We start from the raw sequence: 26,326 nt of genomic DNA, 5'->3' as shown, positions 1-26,326 counted from the left end.
ATGTAGGGTTGGGTGGCATATTGAGTTTGTACAAATTTTTTAGAAACAATATGGTTGTACCATTTATATCAACATACATTTTTTATAAGAGCATATATGAAAAATAACCTAGAACTTGTTCTAAATATTAGTCATGATTTATATTAAAGAATTTTATTAAAGTAAGTAGATATAGTTAATATGTATAGTTTTAAGCAGTTTGCTGTCATATTGTTGAAATTTGTTTCCATAACAGGCATATTCTTCATCTGTAAAAAACAGAAAGTTCTGAAAATGTTTCCTTTTTACTCTCAATGGTGCACAATGTGAGTTTCCACTAAACTTCTTAAACTGCCACTGCATGTGGACCAAACTTTTAGAGCACAATATATTCTGACAAAAATATAAATGTTGCTTAAATACCTAAAAACTTGGCATATGTATAATTTTAAACTTACAAGAATATGTGTTTTTGTTATACAAGAAACAGCACTTCCTCAACGGGGTAATCAAAATAACTTGTTTAATTTTATATCTGATTAAAAAAAGCCTTACTTTGTTTTTTGTTTGTAATTTTTAGATGCTAAAATGTTATGAGAAAGTATAGGATACCATATGTGGTTATATTTACTTGAATTGCTTTAGAAAATCTTTATAACTAGTTTTAAAATTACAAGTTAAAACAGATACTGATTATTTTATTATTAAAATTTTTAAAAAGAGAAAATATAACAATGTATATCACAATTTAACTAAAAAAGTCAAGATTTTTTCACAGTCATAGGCTAATAAAACACTTTAAGATGACAGACACTTCTAAGATGATAGAACAGCTGTTGAGAACACACCTGTCTGTGTGAAACTAGGTGATCAAATGTGACTTTACAGAACAGAAAAAAACTAATATGGAAGACAAATCATGTCATCTGCTAGCACACCTACAGTAGCATCATATGTTCTCTTGAAAAATTAATTATAAAAATTACAGTTGCCATATCATATCAAATTATACTCCATTGTTGTCATGTTTGTGGCTCCAATGTTTCATAAAAGCATGAAACATCCGGTTAGTGAAGCATGCTTGCTCTCATTGGCTGGTTCAGGTTCCCTGCCAGAGTCAGTGCAACCAGTTTCATAAATAACACATAATAATACCTGATAAACAACTGAAATGGTATCAATATACTGCACATCTAAATATACTGTGCGATCCTAATGATGCTGTAGAGATTCAGAAAAGAACAGCACATGTGGTGCATCCTCCAAATCCTAGCACCCCAACCTAGCAAGGCAAAGCATTGTGCAAATTGCTTTCAGCACTGATTTTGTAGGCACATTTGCACAGTTGCATGATAATGGCACCAGCCTTGCCAAGTGAATTGGGTGCTAAAACTATGCACATAAATGACGCCATCGACTGACGCAGTTCATTCGTTCAAAGTTAATGCACAATGATAAAGTATAAAGCTAAACTGTTTGTCCACAGCACAGTAGATCAGCTAACAAATGCCCAATGGAATATTTATATATATTTATGTAATGCCAAGGTTTTTGAATATAGGCAATGTGAAAGTGTGTAGGTGTAGTGATTTATTATATTAGTATTTGCCAGGTTTCTTTTGCATTAACAGCAAGATAATAAGACTTTCTGGTACCCAAACAATTCGAAACCCCATTTTGCTTTTTGTCCAAAAATGTGCAAGACCATAGAGTTGAAAACATGACAATTTCCTTGTGCACAAGCCACTTCACCGCCTCCTTACAGAGAAATGCAATCTAACATCTCATGTTATTTTATAGAGAGGTAGGCCTATTATTTTTGCAGATAAAACCCCGGCGGCAGAGCTATCCTTCACCACTGATGATTGCAGCTTATTGCTGTGAATCAGTACAGAAATATTTTCCTAACAGCTTTCCTCTTGGCACACTCTTCACTGGGCTGTGTTATTTTTAGTTACTCAAGTGAATCACTCGAATCAAAGGAGAGAATTGACAAACAATGCTAAATTCACAAACGCTTGTGGAAATGCTGTGCATGTTCACTAAAAGTTTGTCCAAAACATGGTTTTTGAACATAATGTGTAGTTTATTATCACAAATAATTTATATGTATATACACTAGGGGTGTATACCTGCACTGGTAGTCTGTTAAATTTGATATCTTGGTGTCAATGACGATACTTTTCGTAAACAACTTGACATTTTACTTAGCAACACTATAATTCTTGTATTAAAGTTAATAATTTATAAATCTATTTATATATTGTTTATAATAAAATTGTGTACTTTAATACAAGCAGTCAAATATATAGTTGAAGTCAGAATTATTAGCCAAACCCTTTTTCTGTAGACTATCAAAAAATGTATCTCAAAGAGACTAATTATTTTGACCCTAAAATGGTGTTTAAAAAATAAAAAAATTGCTTTTATTCTAGCTGATATAAAACAAATAAGACTTTTTCCAGAAGACAAAATACTATCAGACATACTGTGAAAATTTCCTTGCTCTGTTAAACATCATTAGGGAAATATTTAAAAAAGAAAAAAATTCAAAAGGGGGCTAATAATTCTGACTTCAACTGTATGTAGGCTACTTTACCTTTAAATTGACCTGCTCAATAAAAACACTCTTTTTGAATGCATCAAACAAAACTAAAGTACATACACAAAACAACATGAGCATTTAGAGAAAATAAACTAATGTAACTATTATCCCGCTTGCCCTTTGAGCATTGCTGAGTGAGTTCTTGAATGCCTATGATTGATCACGCGCTCATCAGAATAGGTTGCGATTGGCTCTGACGGTCAGTGCAGTTCTGGCGCTGTTCAGCCAACAGTGACACGGACACTGATGTTAAACGGCCGCGGCGATCAGCTGATCCATTATAGACAGCGACACGGTGGAAAAAACTCGCTCTGCAGTCATGCTCTTTTTTGGAAACACAAGGAACGTTATTACTGTAACAGCCAAGAGATGAGATACAACTTTATCTCACAAACATTTTTCATTTTTGCCTGGCTGGGCCTGGCGCGCCATGCAGTGCCATGCATTTCAGAATTCTAAACATAGGTTTCTATCTGGGTATACACACCGGCGCCACAAGTCAGCGGCTGTCCACGGTGCCCAGCCACGACTCAGGATACTGTTCATATTTCTGCCGCGCCACAGAGAACAATCTGATTAGTTTCATTTTAAATATCATGCCAATGTGCGCGTCTGGTGTGCGATACTTTAAACTGTCATGTGCTGATCGGCGCATCCGGTGTGTGACGCCCTTACGGGTGGGACGGTTCAAAATTGCCAGTTCAGTTTATATTGCTATTCTGTGTTTGTGGCTTTTGTTTTTTCTATTTACATTGTAAAACAAAATCCCCTATTGTAACACAGTTTAGAAATACCAGAGCAGATCTATCTCAGTTTTATTTTTGTTCTAAGATACAGATTTATTGAATGGAATTTTTGAAGTGCTTTCCGAGGTGTTGAAGTTGCAATTACAACCGGATCCAATGCTTTTAATTCAGGAATTCTCGGATCAAACACATTTGTTGTCAAATACATAACATAAATTGCTCTCATACTGTTTAACTACTGCCAAGAATGTCCTGCTACTGTTCAAGGAAAAAAGGAATCCCCTACATGTAAACTGTGGCTTGGAGATGTTACATTTGGAGCGAATCAGATACTATTTGAAAAGAAAACTTAAACAATTTGACAAAACTTGAAATCCTTTTATCTGTTACCTTGAAAAAACCTTGTGGAATAATGCATCTTTTCTGTAATGTTTTAATATGATTTGTCATCATACTCTGTTGTTCAAACAGGTCTTTGTAAACAAGTTGGCTTATGTTGGTGTTTTTATATTATTTATTGTTATGATTTTTATAATGTTTTTCCTTTTCTTTTTTTCTTTCTATTTGCTTTGCCTTTGTGCTCAATCTGTGTTTTCAATTAAACTTATTTGGAAAAAAACAGGAGCATAAAATACATAGCATTATAATCTACAGTTTATAGTATTTAAAAAAATATATTCTTAAACCTGTGTATTCTAATTCCAGTCTTAAAGATATATATATATATATATATATATATATATATATATATATATATATATATATATATATATATATATATATATATATATATATATATATATATCAGTTTTTCACCTTTAATTAATAAGACAGTTGAGAGTATAGACAGTTAAATGTGGGGAGCAGAAGTGGGGGGGTTGATCGAGAATCAAACTCGGGTCGTCGTGGGCACCGGAGTGCCGTTTGTCGATGCACTAACCCCTGAGATGTCATTTCAAAAAATTCTACCATGAATGTGTACTTTCACTTACCCAGACTTGTCCTACTGTTAAATATGAGTATACATACATTATGTTACATGCATTCTGCCTATATGTTGCAGCAACAGAACATGTTGATTTCAAAAAAGTATTTGTGAGCAGAAAGAGAAATGCACACAAGACCAAGTATTGAGTTTCTGCTGCGTCTTGCACTGGAATCTTTAAAGTTATAACCCAAAGCATGTCAGTTATCAGCAACACACCAAACCATGTCAAAAAGAACTAAACATTTTTTTTTTCGTGAACTGTCTCTTCCCTAGTGTAAATACACAAAAAATAAAGTCACTGAAAACATGAAGTCATGTGAATGCATTTGTATGTGTTGAGGCAGGTGTAGATTAATGTCAAGTTTGAACAAACACACAACAATGGTCAAGTAGTGTTTTTGCCAACACTTCATCCACAACGTGCTGATGAAAATTTACATGGCATCAAACACCAGAAATGCACACCTCTTACAAACTCAACAAATTGCACGTAAACATCAGCGACAATCTGACAACGACATATAGTCACTACCTTACAGACACTGTTTCTATAAAAGATGACAGTACCAAATACTTTCCTGATATACGTGATGCAATATTTTTGGTTGTTTTCAAGCATCAAAACAATTAAAGCATGGCACATCAGAATGTGTTAATAGTAAGTAACAGTAAACAGTAATTTTTTATATTACTATTTTATAATTTTTATAACTTTTTATAATTATTAAAGATTTCTGAACTTTGCAACATTAATTGCTTTCTCAAGTTGTATAAATGAGGATGGAGAAATTCCACTTTATACTGTACTCAGAAGCATCATATAACCAACACTATGAATGCACACCCTGTTACAACACTGAAGTGATGATCATTCTTCTTCTATCCCCCTGTAGACGGACTGCTCCAGTGACAGTGAAAGCGAGGACAACTTCATCGTCATCCCTCCTCGTGATCACCTGGGTCTCGCTATCTTCTCCATGCTCTGTTGCTTCTGGCCTCTGGGCATTGCTGCTTTCTACTTCTCTCAGGGGGTGAGTGCAAAACCCACCAACCAAATCCGCAGCCTAACCATTAAGCCTCTGAAAATATCTGCCACGACACGAGCAGACAGACGCAATGACACTTTCTCATCTGTGCCCCCCTGTAGTCTCCCGAGAGAAGAGAGTTTGTGATCTCTATGAGCTCCTTCTAATAATACAGAACAGGTGCCTTATTATATAATGCGCACAATTATGCGCTCCACTCCTCTGATATAAATATGTAAACACAAATGCACTGATGGGGTGTTTGTGAATAGCGTTGATGCTATGGCCCTGTTTACATCTGATATTAATATGCATTTTTATTGAACCCATCAAGTGGATGATGCTAAATTTACAGTCAAACACACTTTTTTTTTTTTTTTTTGCATTTGAACAACATTAGAAATTTGTCAGGGGTATGAATAATTTCAGACTTGACTGTATGTACGCTGATCAGATGAGTTTTAAACTTTCCATCTACAAGGGTTTGGTTTGAAGGGTGAAAACAAATGCAAAAAGCTAATGTTCTCTTACCAGACCTGATTCTAACACACAACCGTTAGATCAGTAACATAAACTGTAGGCCTTCATATCATTTTCCGTTGTCTTTTCTGTGCACACATATGCTCTAAAGAGAATTCCACTTCAACTGAATAGTTGAATCAATACAATCTCAGAATCTCACATAACTGATGTAGGGGAAACATACAGCAAAGTCCCTTTAAGGCAAGTTATTTCAATCGGCAGCCATCTTTGAAATGCCTCACGGGCAGTATCCTCAGGCATTTTGTCTGAATGAGGAAACATAAAATTCTCTAAAATGTTTGCCAAGATTACGATTACTTTACATATTTGCAATCATCAATAAATTTAATCAACAACTGTCTCTTAAGTTTCGTTCTAAATGTCTGAATCAAACTAAATCGGCATGTTTTCAGGTAGCTTAAAAGCTAAAGCCGCCTTTCCACTGCACAAGGCATTTGGACACGAATGTCGGCATACGCCCTCTTGTGGCAGTCGCACAAACTATTCAGTTTTGTCGTGCACATGGGAGAGAAGCTGTTCTCACTGTGTCTGAAATAAGATTAATTAAATTAAATTACATTTTTACTGCCATGTCTCTAAAACATGAACAGTTTATGCTGTTTGAATGAATGCCAAAGTCTATTTAACTGATTGTATTTTAATTAATTTACATCGATGCTGTAAAAGGAACTATATAAAATTCACCGGACGTTTATCAGAAAAATTATTCTGTTTAGAATATGATTGACCCTTTCATTTTCATTTATAAGGTATTTAGTAAGCATAAATAATACTTTAGATTAGGTCACAAAACTAATGTAGTTAATAAAAAAATGCATTACCATACAAATGAACTATTAGTATGTGCCTAAATAAAAAGATATATATGAATGTTATGTAAAATAGTTTATTAGTCATTTACTTATGCATTCTGAATGATCTTAAATCGTAACATTATCTTAACAGATAATAAATTTACTATTTGCTAAAGCTTAATATAAAAATATATTATTTATTATAGTGTTACCGACTGACCCCCTATACATGTTGTGTAGACCTCCTTCTGGGTGATCAAGCATTATTTGGATGGTCAACTTCCCCAAAACCCCTCTAATTCGCACCCTGCTTGTTAGCTTTAGTTAAAGCATTAAGTTTACATGAACTAACAACAAACAACTGTATTGCCTTTTACTAATGTCAACAAGCATGAATAATATACTTTAATAATGTATTGTTCATGAAAATACTGTAAATACATGAACTAATATTAATTACTTTAGTAGAGTGTTAGTAGAGATGTTTTACATTCTTATGCATTCTCTCAGCGTCTATGAATTTTTGAAATTCTGTGGTGAAATACAGCTTTGTGAATTAATGTGCTTTTTAGCGATTTATTTTATGCAGAGCAAAATATGGGGATGAGCATGCTTATCCATCATGCTTCTCCAAATTAATGATTTCATTAGTACATTTAAAGACAATAATTACTTGCAATGTTCTAAAATATGTTTTATGAGTTCAAATGCAGACAACCATGTACTGTAAATGTTAAAACGGTAGTAACTTCGACTTATCACAGTATTTTTATACTGCTACTCTCTGATGATTTGAAGTGCCTCTTTGATCCTCACTTGTAAGTCGCTTTGGATGAAAGCGTCTGCTAAATAAGTATGTGTGAGAAGTTGTATTAGGAAGTACTTTTACCTCCATTACTCATGCGTGCCCTATTCATAAAGCATATTTAATAGATTTCACTGCTTTAGCATTCACTTAACAGTAAAACTGAGCAGAATTAAAATATTATAATTTAAAAGGGGCTTTACTTTTTAATTTACATTAAAAGTTCAGAAAATTCAACATTCACACATGCCTATAGACCCTCGCTTATTTTAAAGGTGGTTGAAAGTGGCCAAAAGAGAAAGAAGTAAATGTAAACTGAGAAGCGTCTCTGTTCATTTACTGTAAATCTGATTAACAAAATGCATTTTAAGACAAGCTGTAAACAGGTCCTCTGACGCATCGTCTTTTTTCTGCCACAAAATGCATCTATTTTTCCTTTTTTTTCCCTAATTTTCCTTTTTTACCTCCAAATGAGCCTTATCATTCTTATTTTCAGTTTAGTTTGTGGCAGACACTATCAAGAGTAAATTATTTTGTCAGGAGTTAAGTGAATTCTCTAAGAGTAATTGTGATGATGATGGTGTTGGTGCTGTTCAGAGAAGTGAAGTTGTCCAGAACAAAGCTTCACTCCTCAGTGTGTGTGCATGTGTGTGGAGGATGGAAATGAGATCTGGTGGATATGTGAATGTTTTTGCCCTGTCTCCTGGCTGGAAATATTCCTCCGAGAACATCCTGAATGGATTTTCTCACTTTCCCTGCGGCATAGGGTTGAATGTTCATGAGGAATGTCTCCAACCATTTGCTTTCGACTCCTTCAACATCCACCTCTGTCTCACTCCAGCAGAAAGAGAAAATGACGTTCGCTGCATCTTATTACTAACAAAGCACTTTGAATTAAATAGAAATTTCCCTCTTTTTTAATAAACATATTTTAAGTAACCGCTTTGAATTTGATGGATTTTTACATCCATCACTTTGTAAGAACTACTATATAGTTAAAAATTGGTTAAAATGCATTTAAACCTTTTAACAATATAACAATGCCATATTATTCGTTTTTGGCAATATTTACTAACATTTAATTGTCAATTTTAAAACCTTATTTTACACTATCATTCAATCTACTTGCTTTTACCCATTTGTCAGCTAGACATTTTGGTAACACTAATACTTCAGAAAAAGTTCCCACTAAAAATTAAATATTGGCTTATTAAAGTACTATTATCAATATATTGTTTATTAGTACTTATTCTACTTCTTTAATAATGTCCAATGCCTGAATTACCTCAAGTGCTATAAATTAATACTTTATTGACTTAAAGGGCACTTATTTTACCTCTTTTACTAGATTTAAGATAAGTCTTAGATGTGTCCAGAATCTGTCTGTAAAGTTTCAGCTCAAATACCCATCAGATTATTTATTATAGCCTCTAGAATCTGCCCATGTTGGCGGCTGAATACATTGTAGCTGTTTTTGTAGCCTGTGGCTTTAAATCCAAATGAGCTGCTTCTCCCTGCTTACCATTCCCACATGCATGTCTGCTTCTTATTAGGTGTTACGTTAGATAAACAGCACAGTGGCAGAGACAGACTCGAATGAAGCTGAAATCCAGCTCATTAGTCAAAAATAGCATGTACTTTTTATTGATGTGTTTGTGGTGCAGTTTAGTCAAGCCTTTCTGAAATGAAGAGTCTCACACAAATGCCATTTGCAGTACAGACACATACATAAATTAGCATTTACTAACACCATGCGGCCGTGGTGATTATAGCTGTTAAGAATTACATTTACTGTCTTTATTCCAAACGTGCTGTGTTTAAAACGTTTTAAACTTACAAAACTTATAAAAATCACAGAGAGTTGTTACAAATATTTTAATCCCAGTTTATTTGCAAAATAAATGGTCTGTGGACATGTGTCAATTCGTTGACACAATTCTCAATCAATTCGTTGGGCAGGGAAAACCACACTCCTATGTCATGTTGCGGTAGACCTCAAAATCACTGGAATTTGGATCCTATTTTAACATCAGTAAAATTTTAAAAAGACTTGCTGGGTTTATATCACTTCAATATGACTGTGGTCACACTATACCTACACACAGTTCTTTCCAAACCCTTTAAAAGTCTTAGATACTGTTTTGTAATAGTGAAAATTGTGCCTTAAAATCAAGTGTGCCCACAATTTTTAAGCAATTAAAATGATGGAACATTGTTTTATTCAGATTTTGACATTTTATTCATAAACATTATTTGAAACATTAAAACAGAGACTTCACTTGTTGTTTACATGATTTCTATATATAGCACTGTATTTAAATAAACATTATTTATATTGTTTGCTTGAGTAAGAAATTTAAGTTTACATTTCCAAACAAAGAAGACACAGTGGCTCAGTGGTTAGCACTGTCGCCTGACAGCAAGAAAGTCGCTGGTTCGAGGCCCAGCTGAGTCAGTTGGCTTCTGGTAGAGTTTGCATGTTCTCCCCGTGCTAGCATGGGTTTCCTCCAGGTGCTCCGGCTCCCTCCACAGTCCAAAGACATGCGGTATAGGTCAATTTAATAAACTAAATTGGCCATAGTGTATGTGTGTGAATGTGAGAGTGTATTGGTGTTTCCTAGTGCTGGGTTGTAGCTGGAAGGGCATCTGCTGTGATAACTATGCTGGATAAGTGAACATATGCTGGATAAGTTGGCAGTTCATTCCACTTTGGTGACCCCTGATGAATAACGGGACTAAGCTGAAGGAAAATTAACTAATGAATGTACTTTCAAACAATATGTTTGCTATTAATTGTAATAATCCAGTTTTTTGCATGCACAAGGAGACTAACAGCAGCCAGTGTGCAACCCAAAGATCTGATCTCACCCTAACAGTCCTTAGTCTGGATTTATTCTGTCTCAGTTTTATGTGTAATAACTATATTAGTAGAACTACATTAATATAACAACTATTAGCATCCAGAGCATTAGACATAGTTCTAAGCAAACACCCAATACACTTTTATTGTCAGATGTTTCATTATCTGGATTCTAACAATCCATAACTGTGTAATTACCCTTATTTATTTTTTTTCTGCTTGCTTTCAATTTACATTCAGAATGCTTTCCAAAGCTTGATCTTTATCACTATATCAGTATATTACTTGGTATAAACAGACCTTTACTGGAAAGGTCAGTTAAAAAAGATGCCTCTTAAATTTAACAAAAAAAACATGTTAACATAGCAACTCAGCTAGCGTACCAGCACTGGTGTGTCCAAACAGCCCATTATTGACTGTCGCAAAGCGTAGGAGTGAAAATCAATAGTGTTTTCCCTAGACTACAGGGTCAGATGCAGTGACAAAGGGAGCAAGACACATCCCGCAGCGACAGCCATGTGTGACTGCCAACTCTTTCCACTTCTCTAGAGGATACGAAAAAAAAAAAAGACAGCAGACTCTGAAGGGTCACGACACAATCACACAAAGCGACTGTTCAAAGCATGTTTGCGTGTTTATACACATCGCATATCATGCTGTGGGGCAATAAAACGTTGTGTATAATAGTGTCGCTTTAACTTATCTTCACTTTCTACAGAAATTTGCCCCATTAAATTCATGCAGCCCTTGAGCCATGTTCTTGGTAAACGAGCATCATAGTAAGACTTAATTATTCATTTGAACTGGGAAATGGATTGATTAAACTATTACATCGGGCTCCGTAGGCCTCGCTATTAAAGAAATTAAGGCAGTGAGATGTTCCTTTTTTTTTGACTTTAATAGCTCTCAGCAGAGCGTATTTCCAGTGTTGGGTTGTATGGAAGACGCAAACGTTAGATAATGCCATTTATTGCTAGTTCAAATCACGTGTCGTTTTTGAAACTGCCCTCAGGTGGAAATAGTACAAGACTGAATGTTTTACTCTACAAAGCGACCATGTTGCTATTTGTCAAGAGGATTGCAGCAGAGGCATCAGTGCAAAATGTTTTTTCGTCTGATCTCTGTATCATGTTTAGCTCATCCCTCCTGACACCAGCCCATATAACAAGAAAGAAACATTGTGAAGTTAGCTGTTGACGAGCTGAGCGTCTGTGCAACGCCGGATCCTGCTTTCTCTCCTGTCCCTGTTGCATCACTGATCATGACTAAAAACCTCAGAGGTGTTTTTAGCAATGTTTATAAAATGAAACAAGCGGAGACAAAGCTAATAATAATTATGACAAAAGCACACATGTAAAGTGGTCCCAATGGGCAGGAACTCTACAGACCTTTAAAAAATAAATAAGCATAGAAAAAGTACTGTATTAAGTTTAGAATATTTAGAAATGTTGTTTTTAAAACATACTGTACATAATACAGGTAAGACTGCATAATAATAATAATAATAATAATAATAATAATAATAATAATACATTTTATTTGTAATGCGCTTTTCTTAGACTCAAAGCGCTACAAGGCAAAATACTAGCAATACAAGGCAAAATACCAACAATAGCAGAAACAGCACAACAACATAAATGGTTAACTGTGACACAAAAAATCATGTGAATTTTAACCCTACTTTTATTTATTATGACACTTTTTTACACAGTTTCTTTTCAATAGGTTAAAGTTAAAAAAAAAAAGGCTATTGAAAAAAAAAAAACAATTATGCTATTTAGGAGCCATGTGCACATAGCTGCACTCTCTCTCTCTCTCTCTCTCTCTCTCTCTCTCTATCTTTCTCTCTCTCAAGCTCAAGTTCAGGTTGCTTTTTACTATTTAGTACAATATTGCCAAAGCATTTTAGATATGTATGAAATCTGCTTGTTAAGTGGTGACGTGTTTGTGACGTATGTAATACTGTTTCCGGGTCCAAGCCACCATTCATTTGAGTTGAGAAATCATTCGTTTATGATCACTTTTTATTCATATCACACATTAAAGTTAATTTTATATAAATTCATAGTGTACACAACAATCGCTGGGCTTGCCGCATAACAAATACCAAAATTTTAACAATTTATAAAACAATGAATCACTTTCTGGCCATCAGATATTAGGCACGGACATATATGTATTGCGATCGTCACTTTCGAAAGTATTAAATCGCTTTGTAAACGTTTATATTACCATTTCATGAATCTCCTCATTCTGTTGAATAGAGAGCTTGGACCCGGATGCCGCTCCGCGTGACTTAACAAGCGGATATGTAGTATATTTGCCATCAAATTAATACCATATACAGCAAATGACAAACAAATTACAGGAAAATGAATCAAAACAAAAGACAATTCTCTAAAATATGTATTAACAATTAAGTAATAATTACAATAAAAGGTGTAGATTTAAATAAGGCAAATGAATTGATTGACCATTTCTAAAGATGTACATATATTTTGCAGCCAGTTTAGAGAGACACTGCTCGCTGCAGAGCCACTTGAGCTCCAACTCCTCCTCCTATAAGCTGTTTCAATGCGTACACCCACCCCACCCCTAACCCCAACCTCCAGTGACATCACTTGTAGAAGAAGTGCAAGGAAGGAGGAGCTGGAGCTCAAGCTCCCCCTTGCTGGAGCTCGGCTTTGCCCAAGTGGCTTGAGTTTAGATGTCATTTCGTCTTCTCCGAGTGTTTAGTAAAGTTTTATTTTAATTGTTTAAGTTAAGCCACGCAAAAAGCAGTCTTTAATAAAAGTAATGCAAAAACGCAGTAACTTTAAAAAAGTGAAAGCGAATGTGCAAAATGTCAGCAGCAGATTTTACCTGCCAGTGGGTGCACATGGTTTCTGAATAGAATAAATGTAAAACAAATAGTGGATTTCTTTTTTTATGTCAACAATCTTTTTTAAAACTTCAAACCATTGAAAATAAACGGTGTATAATAGTGTCATATATTGTTAAAAATCACTTTATTGTCATGTGCTGTGAGTAAAAGGTGTGTTTCAATCCGGCTATCACCGCAAGTATATTTCAAATCTGTGGGAAGCACTGTATATGATTACAGTTGAACCACTAAAGCAACATGGAATGATTTGACTATGTTTTTGGTTCCTTTTCTGGATTTTGAAAGATTCTGGAACATTACCGTCTTTGGAGGGTGAGGGAGCTCTCCTAAAATATATTTAAAATATCTTCATTTGTGTTGAATATTTACACACACTAATTCTTTAATACATGCTTGAATACATTTTATTTGGCAACTAATATAATATAACAAATATTTTAAAATGTAGAAATGGTGATTAAGCTGGAACAATAGTGTTTTCTGTATGCTTTTTCTAGCTGTGACAGTAAGCAAAGAAAAGTTTTCCATGTCAGTTACCAGCACAACATAAATCAGTATGCAAATAAATGTAGCCTATATACTAAAACATCAAATCTGAGTAAACGAAATAAAAAATTAATTTGCATCTCATATATGCAAGACAATTTATGGTTGTAAATTTGTGAAAATGAAAGACACTTTAAGACTTTTTAAGGATCCAGACATCCTGCTTACTGGTTGTATCCAATTTTCCATCTTAGATGCATTCAGCGTATCTGAAATATGACGGTTCACATTGCTTCCTAAAAGGTTGCTTGCATTTTTAACACATTTAAAAAGTAAGGTACTTTCCTATGTAACACTGCCCTTCAAAGTAGGTCGAATGGATTTTTAAAATGTAAAAGCATGAGATGTGGCTCAGCACTATGTGCCTAACAACACATCTGATATTCCATTTCGCCCTCAGCATCAAGAAAGCACTATAAAGTTCAATGCAATTTACCCTTGAATGGAAAACAGGTCAATGTATCCTTTGATCTTGCTTCTTTCTCACACTTCCTTCTCTTTGTTCCAGACCAGCAAAGCCGTGACTAAGGGAGACTTTCCATTAGCTAGCATCGCATCTAGACGAGCCTTGTTCCTGGCTGCTCTCTCCATCACCATTGGGACAGGGGTCTACGTGGGTGTAGTGGTGGCCCTCATTGCGTATCTGTCCAAACCAGGCCACATTTAGCAGACCGCTCAGGAGAGGATTGCAAAACTCCACCATACTACAGTTCACGTATTTTTTTTCAAATGTCTCATTCTCGTCCCTCCCCGTGGACTGCCTGTCCAGTCAGAGAAAAGGATGAAGCAGAAGAACTGGGCACTTTATCGCCTCAGTCATAATATATACATGTACGCTTCACCCTCGCGTCAAACCACACTGGATGAAACTTAACTAAGTCTGAGAGCAGTTCAGGTGAAGAATATAAACTTCAGACAAATCAGCAATCCAATTAACTGAACCCAAAAGAGAAAGTATTCCAAGGGACACCAAGAAGGATCAAAAGGGACTAAGTGCCCTTGGATTTGTTTTTCTCTTCCCAACTGTGCTTCGTTCCAAATCTGAAAGAGAAATCAAGCCGTTTCTCTGTTTCTCTCTCTCTCATTACTTACTTAGTCCGGTAAACCCTGTATGTGCGTGTGGCCCAATTAAACCAGCGTTGGTGAATACACCGACTGCAGGCTTTGAGCTCTGTTAAAAAGAACAGAATGTTTTCATCCTATGCTGGAGAAATAACACAGCTTTGTATGTTATAAGCAAATGTGGAGGTCATACATAAACCTAAATGCTAATGATCACAATATGGATCTACAGGACAAGAAAAAACTCTCCAAGACTGTGCGTTCCACCTTGAATTAATCACTACTTGTACACACAGTCTATATGTTATTCCTACTTTTGTATTCCTGGATTTTAGGTGCTTTAAGTTGTATATGCTTTGCCTTTGTTTTGTTAAAAGTCCAAACTTCATTCTGACCCAACATAAGCAGCAAGGTTAATGTGTGGGACGCAAGGACAGCAAGTGTTTATGTTATATCGGTGCAGATTTGCTTGACTTTACCAGATCAACTTTTGCTCCCGGGTGTCTGAACTGAATATAAATGAAATGACTGCGCAAACATGGATGAAATGGCGACGTGTCCTTTTACTCCCCAAATGCATCATTTAATGTCTCTTATGAGTCGAGTACAAAAATCAATCAGACTTGGCATAACAGACGCTCAAAAATGTATGATATGCTCTCTTCAGATCCTAAGATGGATGTTTGAACAAAAAGCCAGGTTTTGTTTTCAGGTGAAAGGGCCTCAGATTGAATCGATTAATAATGTATAGGATGTCTGTAAGCTCACGGGCATGAACAGGAACACACAGGGGATGTTGAGGTAAAGGTCGACTGCTCTATTTCAACAACAATGAAGCCTGGATGTGGTGTAGTCATCCGCATAAGAACTTCAAAACATGAAAACAATGGCTTCTCCGGCGGCTATAGGTTGTGATTCGGGGCTTGATTTGAATTCCTCTGATGGAGTGCTCAGTCGGAAACTTGGAGAAATGAAATTGGCCACATTGTGAAGTAGGAATAGCCAATTGTGTATACACTCCTAATTGCTTCCCGTGGCTATTTGGAATACCCAGCTGTATTGAATACACACATTTTCAGGGTGAAGCCTTTTGGGGGCCAGATTGACAAAACATTCAAGTACAATGTACTATTTTCTTCCTTTTCCAAAAGTTTGTTTTTGATATTCCCCCAAGAAATTACAGAATGTTCTTAGCTTTTTGTCAAAGGGATGTAAATTTTAATTTGCTGATAATTTACTCACTCTAAGGCTATCCAAGATGCTCTTTAGTAGAAGATTAAAGAAGATTCTTAGCTGAAATGAGGGTTCTCAAGACACCTCCAGGAATTATGTTTAGGACTGCTTGTTGAGTCTGTGGATAAGATATAATAATGTTCAGTCTTTTGCAAAGACCGATCATTTTGCCAATCCTTCATAATAAATGAATGTATCATCAGGAACTGTGGCAAAATTGCGATCTCGATAATTATTTTCCATGGTGAACGATAACGATATACATATTTCAATATCAGTTGTTAATGTTTCCAGGTTTAAAAGATTATCCCAACAACGACTGAAGCCAAAAAAATTAGAGGGTCCATTAAATGGCATAACATATTTTCGGCTGATAAATTTTCGGTGGCTGAAAATTCTGTACATCTCTAACATCAACACACTTCTAGATTCCCATTGTAGCACATTTCTGGTGTTTGATTGGCTCCTAGATCAATATAGAGTAAAAAAAAGTCCTGAGCTTGTCATTGTTATTGTCAAATATTATCGCGATTTAATATAATATTGTTTATCAGCCCAACCCTAGGAACAACAGGTATTAGTAAGATTTGCCGGCCTGTTTTTTTGATTGTCAAAGTGCCACCAGCCATTAAATTGCGTTTTATAAATCACCAAAGATCATGGTTTCAGCTAAAAAGTCTTATTTGAAGAAAGTCACATCTTTGATAGTCTGAGGGTATGTTAACTCCAAATTCAAACCAAATCTTTCCATTTAAGACTATTTGCAGAACAAAACATTTTTAAAAAAACACCATAAGTAACTTCTCAAAGTTAAGATACCCTCCAATTACCCTCCAACCTCCATTAGACAAGCCTTATGAGTTTGACAGTACGCAGTCAGATAGCATCAACACCTGTAATTTTATTCTTAAAACCATGACACACTAAACTAGAGTTGAAGAACTAGCCGCAAGAAAAGCAGACTGTTGTCTCCTCACGTCAGCTGCGTCTCAGTCAGAACCTGTGATTCATCACAATAAAAGGACTACAGGCGATTACAAACGAGCACATATGCATTCTGCATCTGCGTGTGAGGAATTTAACTGTCTAGATGAGCAAGGAATAATATTCAGAATTCTTCATTCACAAAGGAATATCTACACTAGGACTGCTACAGATATTTAAACTAATCAGTGCACTCTTATCATTTTGGATATCAATATACTGAACAGTTTCGCCAGTCAGGTGGATGCTGTTATTGATTGATGGCTTGGTGCGTCTTGATGATCCTTGAGGACAAAACTATGGATGTTTTTTTTTTTTTTCCTGTACAATTTACTTTGATTTGAAGAAGGGAATAAAACTGTCACGATGTAGTAACTTCATCTTGGTTTGGTTCACCAAAGCAGTGTTTCTAAATGATCCAGTTGTTATGTGCAGGTAAACACTCATCTCATGGGTCAGAATAAAACCTGTCTGCATACCAATCATCCATCAGAATGTATAGACAACTGTCTATATGCGTTTATTGTGGCTTTCTTTTTTTGTATGAGTGTGTGTGTGTGTGTGTACCTTGTATTTTCATGTTGTGGGGACCAAACGTCCTTACAAGTACAGCTATACTAACCACTAAGGTTTAATCTTGTGAGGATATAAGGCTCATAAATCATACAGAATTGAGTATTTTGAAAATGTGAAAAATGCAGATTGTTTACTTTGAGGGTTGGGTTTAGGGATAAAGATGGGATAGGGGTACCATTTACAGTTTGCAAATTATAAAACTCATTCAGTCTATAGGATGTCCACAATTAAGATTAGTTCTTGCTCCAGATTAAACTGAGTCATTCTGAGATGCATTACATAAACATTTTAACACAGTGTACGTTATAACTCACAATACACTTTGATTAAAACCTGGTTCATTGTTCCACTGGCTTTCTCATCACAAGCAAACTGCACCAGATGTTTTTATTTTTTGTTTTTTAACTGACTGACTTGTTGAAATCTTATATGATCTTATACTCATAATGTTATCAATTAAATCGTAGGTGCCAACCATTTTCACATATGCCAAACAAACTCTGCTAAGGAAGACAAATAAGCACCAGACTTTGAAACAAAAAGCCAGTTGTAAAAGCTCTTGAGATCCCTTTGAGAAATGTACTTCCTAAGATATTTTTTTTCTTCAATTATATATTTTAGCCCTGCTCCAGGGGATAAATAAAAAAACACAACAGCTGAACTCACCGGACGTTAAGGTTACAGGTGCTTTTTTTGAAGTCTGCAAATAATAATTACCTGAAAGGTATGTGGATTGTGAAAACAGAGAACTGGTGTAAGGTTATGCTTTATAATTTCATATTAATGAGCGAATACATACGGCGAGTTTAAGAAACAACTCGGACTTCATGAATAGTATACTGATTAACTATTTCAGTGTGTGAGATGTGCTACCTGGATACTACAGGGTGGGCCATTTATATGGATAAACCTTATTAAAATGAGAATGGTTGGTGATATCAACGTCCTGTTTGTGGCACATTAGTATATGTGAGGGGCAAACTTTTCAAAATGGGTGGTGACCATGGTGGCTATTTTGAAGTCAGCCATCTTGGATCCAACTTTTGTTTTTTCAATTGGAAGAGAATCATTTGACACATCAAACTTATTGGGAATGTTACAAGAAAAATAATGGTGTGCTTGGTTTTTACAAGTTTCTGACCACTTATAAAATGTGTTCAATGTGCTGCCCATTGTGTTGGATTGTCAATGCAACCCTCTTCTCCCACTCTTACACTGATAGCAACACGGCAGGAGAAATGCCAGCACAGGCTTCCAGTATCCGAAGTTTCAGGTGTTGCACATCTTCACATCACCATGAAACACATCATCATGTAGCAATTCCAAATATCCCGTGGTCTTGAGGTTTCCATTGATGAAGAATGGCCCCACTATCTTTGTTGTCTATGATGTGAAGACAAGATGTGCAGCACCTGAAACCAAGGATACTGGAAGCCTGTGCTGACATTTCTCCTGCGGTGTTGCTATCAGTGTGGGAGAAGAGGTTTGCATTGACAATGACTCTATAACTCATGAAAGAATAAAGTTACGTTAAAACCAAGCACACCATTGTTTTTCTTGTGAAATTCCCAATAATGTGTCAAACGACCCTCTTCCTATTGAAAAAACAAAAGTTGGATCCAAGATGGCAGATTTCAAAATGGCCAACATGGTCACCACCCATCTTGAAAAGTTTGCCCCATCACATATACTAATGTGCCACAAACAGGACGATAATACCACCAACTATTCCCATTTTATTAAGGTGTATCTATATAAATGGCCCACCATGTACAATAAAAAATAGCACCAATTAAAAATATATAATCTCTAATGCAAGTTTAGAGGTCAGGGAAAAAATTTCTACAAGAGGAAGGTTTCTATTGGTGTGGTGCTTTGTTCAAGGTCTACAGATTTACACATTACCAGAGCTTTGAAAGACCACACTGGTGCAAATGCATTCCCTGAACCATTTTTATGAGACAAGAATGAGCTGAAATAAAAAACGAGGGTTCAGTTGAGGATTTTACTGTTAATTCACTATTCATATTTGTGCATTATGAACTAATTTCACTTAACGTTTAGTGTATGGAATGAGAATTGACTTAGAAATAATAAAAACTAATTCAATTACTATATATGTTCGCAGACTTTAATGCAAACAAACCCCAGCTGCATTCAGTATGTAGCACAACAGGAATGACTGATGCCTGGATGGCTAAACGCAAAGCTCTGCTGCTTTCTTTCTCAAAGCCTGTGATGCACAGACAGCAACACACACTCAAGACCTGCTGGTTTTTGGTTTGGGTCTTTAGCAAATGCATTTCCACTGCAACCACCAGAGCGTTGAAAGCCAACATGGGACACTTGCAGTCTCTCAGCACAGGTCATGCATTAGTCATACCTGACATTTACGGTTCACAATTAGCTTCCCATAATGGCTTTTTCCAAGGAAGCGCCTGCTCTCCAGAGCATAGCTGGAAATAGCAAAACAGAATGGTTTTTACAAATAACACCCTATGCTACTTTGCAGCCACTGAAGCTTAACTGAGCTAATCTTTCAAGTGCAGCATAAATAAAATTAAAATATCGGTTGCAGATGACAAAACAGGGTGCTTGCTCAAATTTGCCGGAATGAAAATAGCTTTAGCATCAAGGTCTGAACTGATTTAACATGATATGTAGCTGTTTTTGCTCATGTGTTTGCGTCATTAATTTCTAAATGAACAGTGTCAGCCTTTCCTTTGGTTGTGTATCAGTCTGGCCCTTTTTCTCCCTATTTTACGTTTCCATAGTGACTAGTCCTTTTCAGACATTCATTTTATGCACTCGCTGTGACCTACACTGAACCAATGGAGAGATTAAATGTGCAATTTAATAAACTGCGAGAAAGTCCAGATGCTTATGTTTTGGTCACTGAAAATGCTGTTTTTAATCTGGTGTGGCTTATCGCTACAAATTGAGCAGATTGATATCTGTCAGATTCCGTTTGAACAGATTGAAAGAGAGAACGAGGAAAAAAAAGTGTTTATAAAGATTGTCAATGTTTTCTTCTTGGTATTGTAATTCTTTTGAGTTTTCATTCGTTCATGATCCGAATGTGCTTGTGTGACGGCGGTGATGTAAATATTGCAAATGAAAGACATGATGCAGCTGTGTAAAATAAATGATTTGAGACAAAAAAGATCTTGTTGTTATTACTGTGCTACTTAGATGCGTTTCTGCCTCTTGGGAAAATAGATGATAACACTGTGGTCTTTATGTGTGAATTTCTCTTGTCAGGAACAAAATGCTAGTCAGACCAAACAGACGGATGAGTCACGTTGGAGCTTAGCAGAGGTGTGTATGGAGGTGTGAGCATGGAGATTCACACTTTTCCTTCCCCTCTTATTCATATATTAACTGCAACAGAATCCTTTTGTGGAGGACATAATGGAGGAATGCATCTTACAATCTCATAACACCTGCACTATCTGACAAAAGTCTTGTCGTCAATTCTAGTTGTAAGAGAAACAAATAATAATTTGACTTTTAGATGATCATTTGGAAAAGTGGCAGAAGGTCGATTTTCCTGATGAATCGTCTGTTGAACTGCATCCCAAACATCACAAATGCTGCAAAAGACCAATTAGAACCCACATGGACCCAAGATTCTCACAGAAATCAGTCAAGTGTGGTGAAGGAAAAATCATTGTTTGGGGTTATGTTTAGTATGGCGGCGTGCGAGAGATCTGCAGAGTGCATGGCAACATCAAAAGCCTGAGGTATCAAGACATTTATGCTACTCATTACAATACAAACCAAAAGAGAAGGCAAATTCTTCAGCAGGATAAGCTCTTCAAACTTCAGCCTCTACATCAAAGTTCCTGAAAGCATAGAAGGTCAAGGTGCTCCAGGATTGGCCAGCCCAGTCACCAGACATGAACATAACTGAGCATGTCTGGGGTAAGATGGAGGAGGAGGCAATAAAGATGAATCCAAAGAATCTTGATGAACTCTGGGAGTCCTGCAAGAGTGCTTTCTTTTTACATTCCATATGACTTTATTAAAAAGTTATTCCAGTCATTGCAGAGATGTATGGATGCAGTCATTAAAGCTCATGAGAGTCATATTGTCACCGACTCGGTCCCAGTCATTCCCCTTGCTGGCCAGCAGAGGTCATCATCACCGGACTTCTAACCATTACGTCATCCACTTACACTGATAGCATGCACACCTGCAGCTCATCGAGTTGATCACCCACGCTTACATATAAGCAGCACACACACACACACACTTTCATTGCGAAGTCTTGTTCTGCCCTGGCTAACACTACTGAGCGTTCCTCTACATTGCCTGCTTTCCCGTTGCTTACCCTGCCTTGATTATCGACCTCGTCCTGCCTGCCGCTTGCCTTGTACCTCTGCCTGAATACTGACTCTGATCCACGCCGCCTGCCCTGAACTCTAGCCTGAACACCGACCTTGATATTCGCCACCTGTCTCTGACCCATGCCTGTATACTCATCCTGTGTTTACCTGCCGATAGCCCTTCGATTTAATACAACTGTGTTTGATGTGAGTTCGCACACGCATTACATCTGTGTGCTTGTTATTAATAAACTGTGTTTAATAAACATACTGCAAATGGATCCCTCTGTGTCAGCCACTTCCTTACCGTACGTTCACACCGAAAGCGGCGAGAGCGTCAAAGTAGCCGGAAGTCATTCATTTTCAATGAGAGCCAGCGGCGAGGAGCAGCGCGGCGCGTCTTCGCCGGCGTGAGCGTCGAGGAGAGTTGAAATGAAGTCAACTTTATGGTAATGAGCTATGACGCGGTTCGGCGGCAAGCAATCAGAATTAAGACGTCCATTGCTTGATAGCAGTTCAGAGAACACAGACCTGTAAACTTTGGTTCCGACCACAGTTATTCCCAAGGGTTTGATTATTTCGGTCGCCCGATTTCCAATTATTTAAAAATTTTTCCTACAGGAACATACATTAAATAAGTTACTGGCGAGTTACTGATGTTCATTAATGTTATATAAATTTATCTTAAAAAATCGGGAATCTCACGCAATGTGACAGTACAAAACAGTACTGCTGCTTCAGGATATTTCAGACATATGGACATATATTGTATAAATAGAGCAAAGCCACACCACACGCAACTTGATCTTCCATTGTTGTATGAATTTGATAAGAAGTGCGCAACATTTTCACGCTAGAAACATGTTTTATGCAGGAATGTAACTGATATGCTGCAACGGCTCCTTTAAATATGAGATTAATGTAGCGAGTTTTGACGCTCTCGCCGCAGGAGCTGAAGGCAGAGAGCATTGTCGCCAGGGCGGCCAGATCGACCTTGGACGCTCTCGCCGCTTTCGGTGTGAACGTACGGTTACACATATACTGTACGATATACATTATTTTTCCACTCCACCATGACTTTATATTCTATACTGTACATTATTTCTGTTAAGTGACTGGACTTTTGTCTAAGCAAAGTCAGACCATACTGTCCTAATTAAATAATTAAAAATCAAGGCATGATCATATTTATAAGCGTAATCTAAAGGCCTTAGCCTTACATAAAAGTCACTTCTGATACCAAATTATTAACTAGAAGTTAATTTCTTATTTGTTGTTCAACTAAAAGTTGGATAGGCGACAAGACTTTTTATGTCAGGTAGAGTTTTATTTTAACGAATGTAGTGAATCATGAAATCCACCTCCCACCCCCAAAGTCTCTGAACTTGATCTAAAAATTTTCTGAACTTTGTTTTATTGGTTAGATAAAATCTCAGTAATCCAAATGAAATTAAATAATGAAACATTTGGCAAATATAGCTTTATGAAACAACTTTATATAATTACATTGCATGAAATGCATTTCTCAAATTCAGTTTTATTGCTAAAATTTGACACTTTATGCATGTTTGTCTATTTATTAATTTCAGCGTCTTCATAGAGTATATTCAACTGTATAACAACAGTACACATTTCTGTCAATGTCTTCAAGTTAGATTAAACATATTTTATCAGGCTATCACAAAGAGGCTGAGTTCGATAAATGTTTTCCACAAATAAAACCGTAAATGTTTAAAGCAGCTCTGGATTTAACATTCATGTCCTCACACAGTGAGATGGCAGAAGCAGAAAACACTAGCATAATCATATATGTAGTTCATATGTATGAACAAAATTGTTCCAATTCATTCACAGAAACATGAATATCAGCTTATCCTGTTGGAAACATTGCTTTGACATTGCAATTCCCTTAGAACTGAACAGGAGCTCAATTGGTTTCCATTAAAATGCTGTAGAAGTGGTCCTACGGGGGATTTATGTCTTGTCCATCAAGACAACTCCTATAGGAATGGTTCTGAAACATGAGAGAAATCTGAGTAGAATAAGGTTTGCAGGTTTTTTATTGGAATCCTTTAAGGTTTCTTGACAAAAGACAGAGCAGAAAGCCAGACTGACTGAAAATGTTTGTTTGAACCATTTGAGGTTTTCCAGGCAACACAGCAACATTCATTTACAAAGTTGGATGAATTGATTATTAAATGAATCGCAGGCCTCGGGGGCTGTATCATCTACAAAACACAAGCAGGGACACATTTCACTGTTTGATTACAAATGCAATCAGCCAAAAAGGAACTGTTATGACTAATGGGATTTCTTTAAAGCATTCATGAAAAATTGTTGCTGGAGGAAATCTTTTTTTTTTTTTTTTTTTTTAAGGCTTCAATCACATTTTACATTTAAAATGTTGCAAGTGAAAGTGATGGTTCACCAAATCGATGTCATTGATCTACATCATTAGCTCGCAAACCTGGTAGAGCAGCACTCACAAAACTGCAGCAGAGTCTTTTCTGTTCAGTTTACACCTTGTAATAATACACATCTACAATACAGCCAGGCACAACTCGCAGCTCTTTCTCCAATCTGTGATGTCACATGAATTTTACGAAGAGGAATACAAAATTAACAGCATAATTCTTGTAGATTAATTTGTCCATATATTGCTTCCCAGCATAGGTAATACAATTCCAACAAGCACCAACAACAAAGTAAATATGTATGATTAGTTTGTGCCATTTAGGCTAATGCACATATAAGTATTAACCTGATGTGTAAACTTGCTCTAAGATTAACTTCAGGATTTATATTGTTTGCAATTTGTAGGTGTGCTTTCATTGCCCAAGGTGAAAACAGCATCAGTTATAGAATGCAGCTCGCTCTTTCTACTACATATTTTTTAGAACATGCTGCAGCTCTTGGAGAGGAAGTCTGACACTTTATTTATGTAGTTTGAATTTACGAGTACTGCTTTTAGCAATATACATATCTAATATATGGGATGTCTGCATCACACATTTCGGTGTTATATATAAAATACACTGACAGAAACATACTTCTGTCAGATCATTCACTTCCAAAAAGTACAAAGGGTAGAAAATAAATTGGACTGATTATTAATATTAATCGGATATGAGGTACAAAGGCAATTGGAATGATACCAGACATTCAAATGAAAATCAGACAAACTTTCTGTCAAACGCATAAAAAGAGGAAATATCAGACTAATCACAACAATTAATAATTAAAAGACCTTTTATGATGATCAGATTTTGATTAGGAAATAATATCAAGTAGTCAATTGTATTAGGTTTATCAGCTTGTCACTTTTGATGAATTGATGGCGTTGTTATCAAATTGATGTCTTGGGGTTGGTGTGAGATTACAATGACCCACAGAAAGTTTGGTGGCAATATGATTAAACTTTGCAGAGATCCAGACCAGAGATACAGTTTGGGATAACATATCACAACATTTGTTGATGGTGTTCAACAGTTTCCTCTATTGGCAAAAACTCCATCATCACCAACATGGTCTGAAGACAAGGCAAGTCTAATTTACTGACAATTGAATGAATAGTTTTGGTTTGAAAAAATAAAGTAGATTTTCAAGCAAAAATCTGTGGGGGGTTGTTGTTTTATCAGCTTTGGACGCTTGGTGGCATTGGAGTTAGAGACTTCAAATTTGCTGTCAAAATTCTTTGTGCCAAATTTCACAAATTTTAATATGCAGTTCTGTAGAAACGGCTTTACACAGTGTACATGCAGGAAACCTAAAGGTAATTTTAATACCTTTTTTAAAGACCTTCTCAGAATATTTTAAGACCTCATCAGATAAGCTTGGAAGAAACGAAGCTTGAAATAATAAAGTATGTGGTTGTTTTCAGCGACAGGCTTCAGCCTCTGTTTAAACTCGTCTTTCTCCAATCAAGAGCATATGCAAACTTACATTTTACAACTTACATTACGTCTGTTTCGCTCTATGGTTTTGCTACATGTGGAGAGCGTCACAACTCCTTCCCACGTTTGTCGCAAATTAGGTGACCTTATCCGAATGGAGGAGCTTGGCCAGATGTGCCCCGGCCAAAACTAATTGCGTGGATCAAGCACACCATTGTTAATATTGGGAAAAAATATTTATATGTTTATGCTTTTTTGGAGTCAAAAACCTTGGAAAACAAACAAAATTCAAGACCTTGTAAAACACAATGAAGACTTTATAATACCTTTTAAGGGCCTTAATTTTCTTAATTTACCAACTTTTCATATGACTCCGCGGACACCCTGAGCTTTACAACTAAGGAGTCAGAAGGCCAGCGTTGCCAACTATTCTTAATGAAAGGCACTAAGCTTCTAAGTTTAAAAAAGAAATAAT

At 36.2% G+C, this 26,326-nt stretch overlaps 1 protein-coding gene and 2 long non-coding RNA genes across 7 annotated transcripts in view; 1 reads left to right on the top strand and 2 right to left on the bottom strand.

The window, feature by feature from the left end:
- syndig1l (synapse differentiation inducing 1-like) overlaps window positions 1–17,541 on the top strand; it is a 45,862-nt gene extending 28,321 nt beyond the window's left edge. Inside the window, exons 3-4 of one of the 2 annotated variants that reach the window (XM_087296923.1) lie at window positions 5,212–5,349; window positions 14,284–17,541. In XM_087296923.1, the coding sequence (XP_087153049.1) occupies window positions 5,212–5,349; window positions 14,284–14,442 (297 nt within the window). In that variant the 3' untranslated portion in view covers window positions 14,443–17,541. The remainder of the gene's footprint in view (window positions 1–5,211; window positions 5,350–14,283) is intronic. The other variant, NM_001044781.1, reaches the window with a different exon arrangement.
- Window positions 1–26,326, bottom strand: part of LOC147832231 (uncharacterized) — a 328,520-nt gene that overhangs the window by 247,137 nt on the left and 55,057 nt on the right. Inside the window, exon 3 of one of the 4 annotated variants that reach the window (XR_015518502.1) lies at window positions 23,434–23,972. The exons of the other annotated variants lie outside the window; for them this stretch is intronic. This is a non-coding gene — a long non-coding RNA (uncharacterized LOC147832231). Of the gene's footprint in view, window positions 1–23,433; window positions 23,973–26,326 lie in introns of those variants that run through there. 4 annotated transcript variants of the gene reach the window in all.
- On the bottom strand, window positions 14,871–20,787 carry LOC141379286 (uncharacterized). The gene is made up of 2 exons (XR_015518510.1): window positions 19,290–20,787; window positions 14,871–18,576 (listed from the first exon to the last, which is right to left on the bottom strand). It is a non-coding gene; the product is annotated as an uncharacterized LOC141379286 (long non-coding RNA).

The sequence above is a fragment of the Danio rerio genome, chromosome 20 (genome assembly GCF_052040795.2).
Source record: "Danio rerio strain M-AB ecotype USA chromosome 20, GRCz13ab, whole genome shotgun sequence".
NCBI classification, from domain to species: Eukaryota; Metazoa; Chordata; class Actinopteri; order Cypriniformes; family Danionidae; genus Danio; species Danio rerio.
Note: the sequence above shows the minus strand (reverse complement) of the source record. Positions and strands in the feature narration are given on the sequence as shown.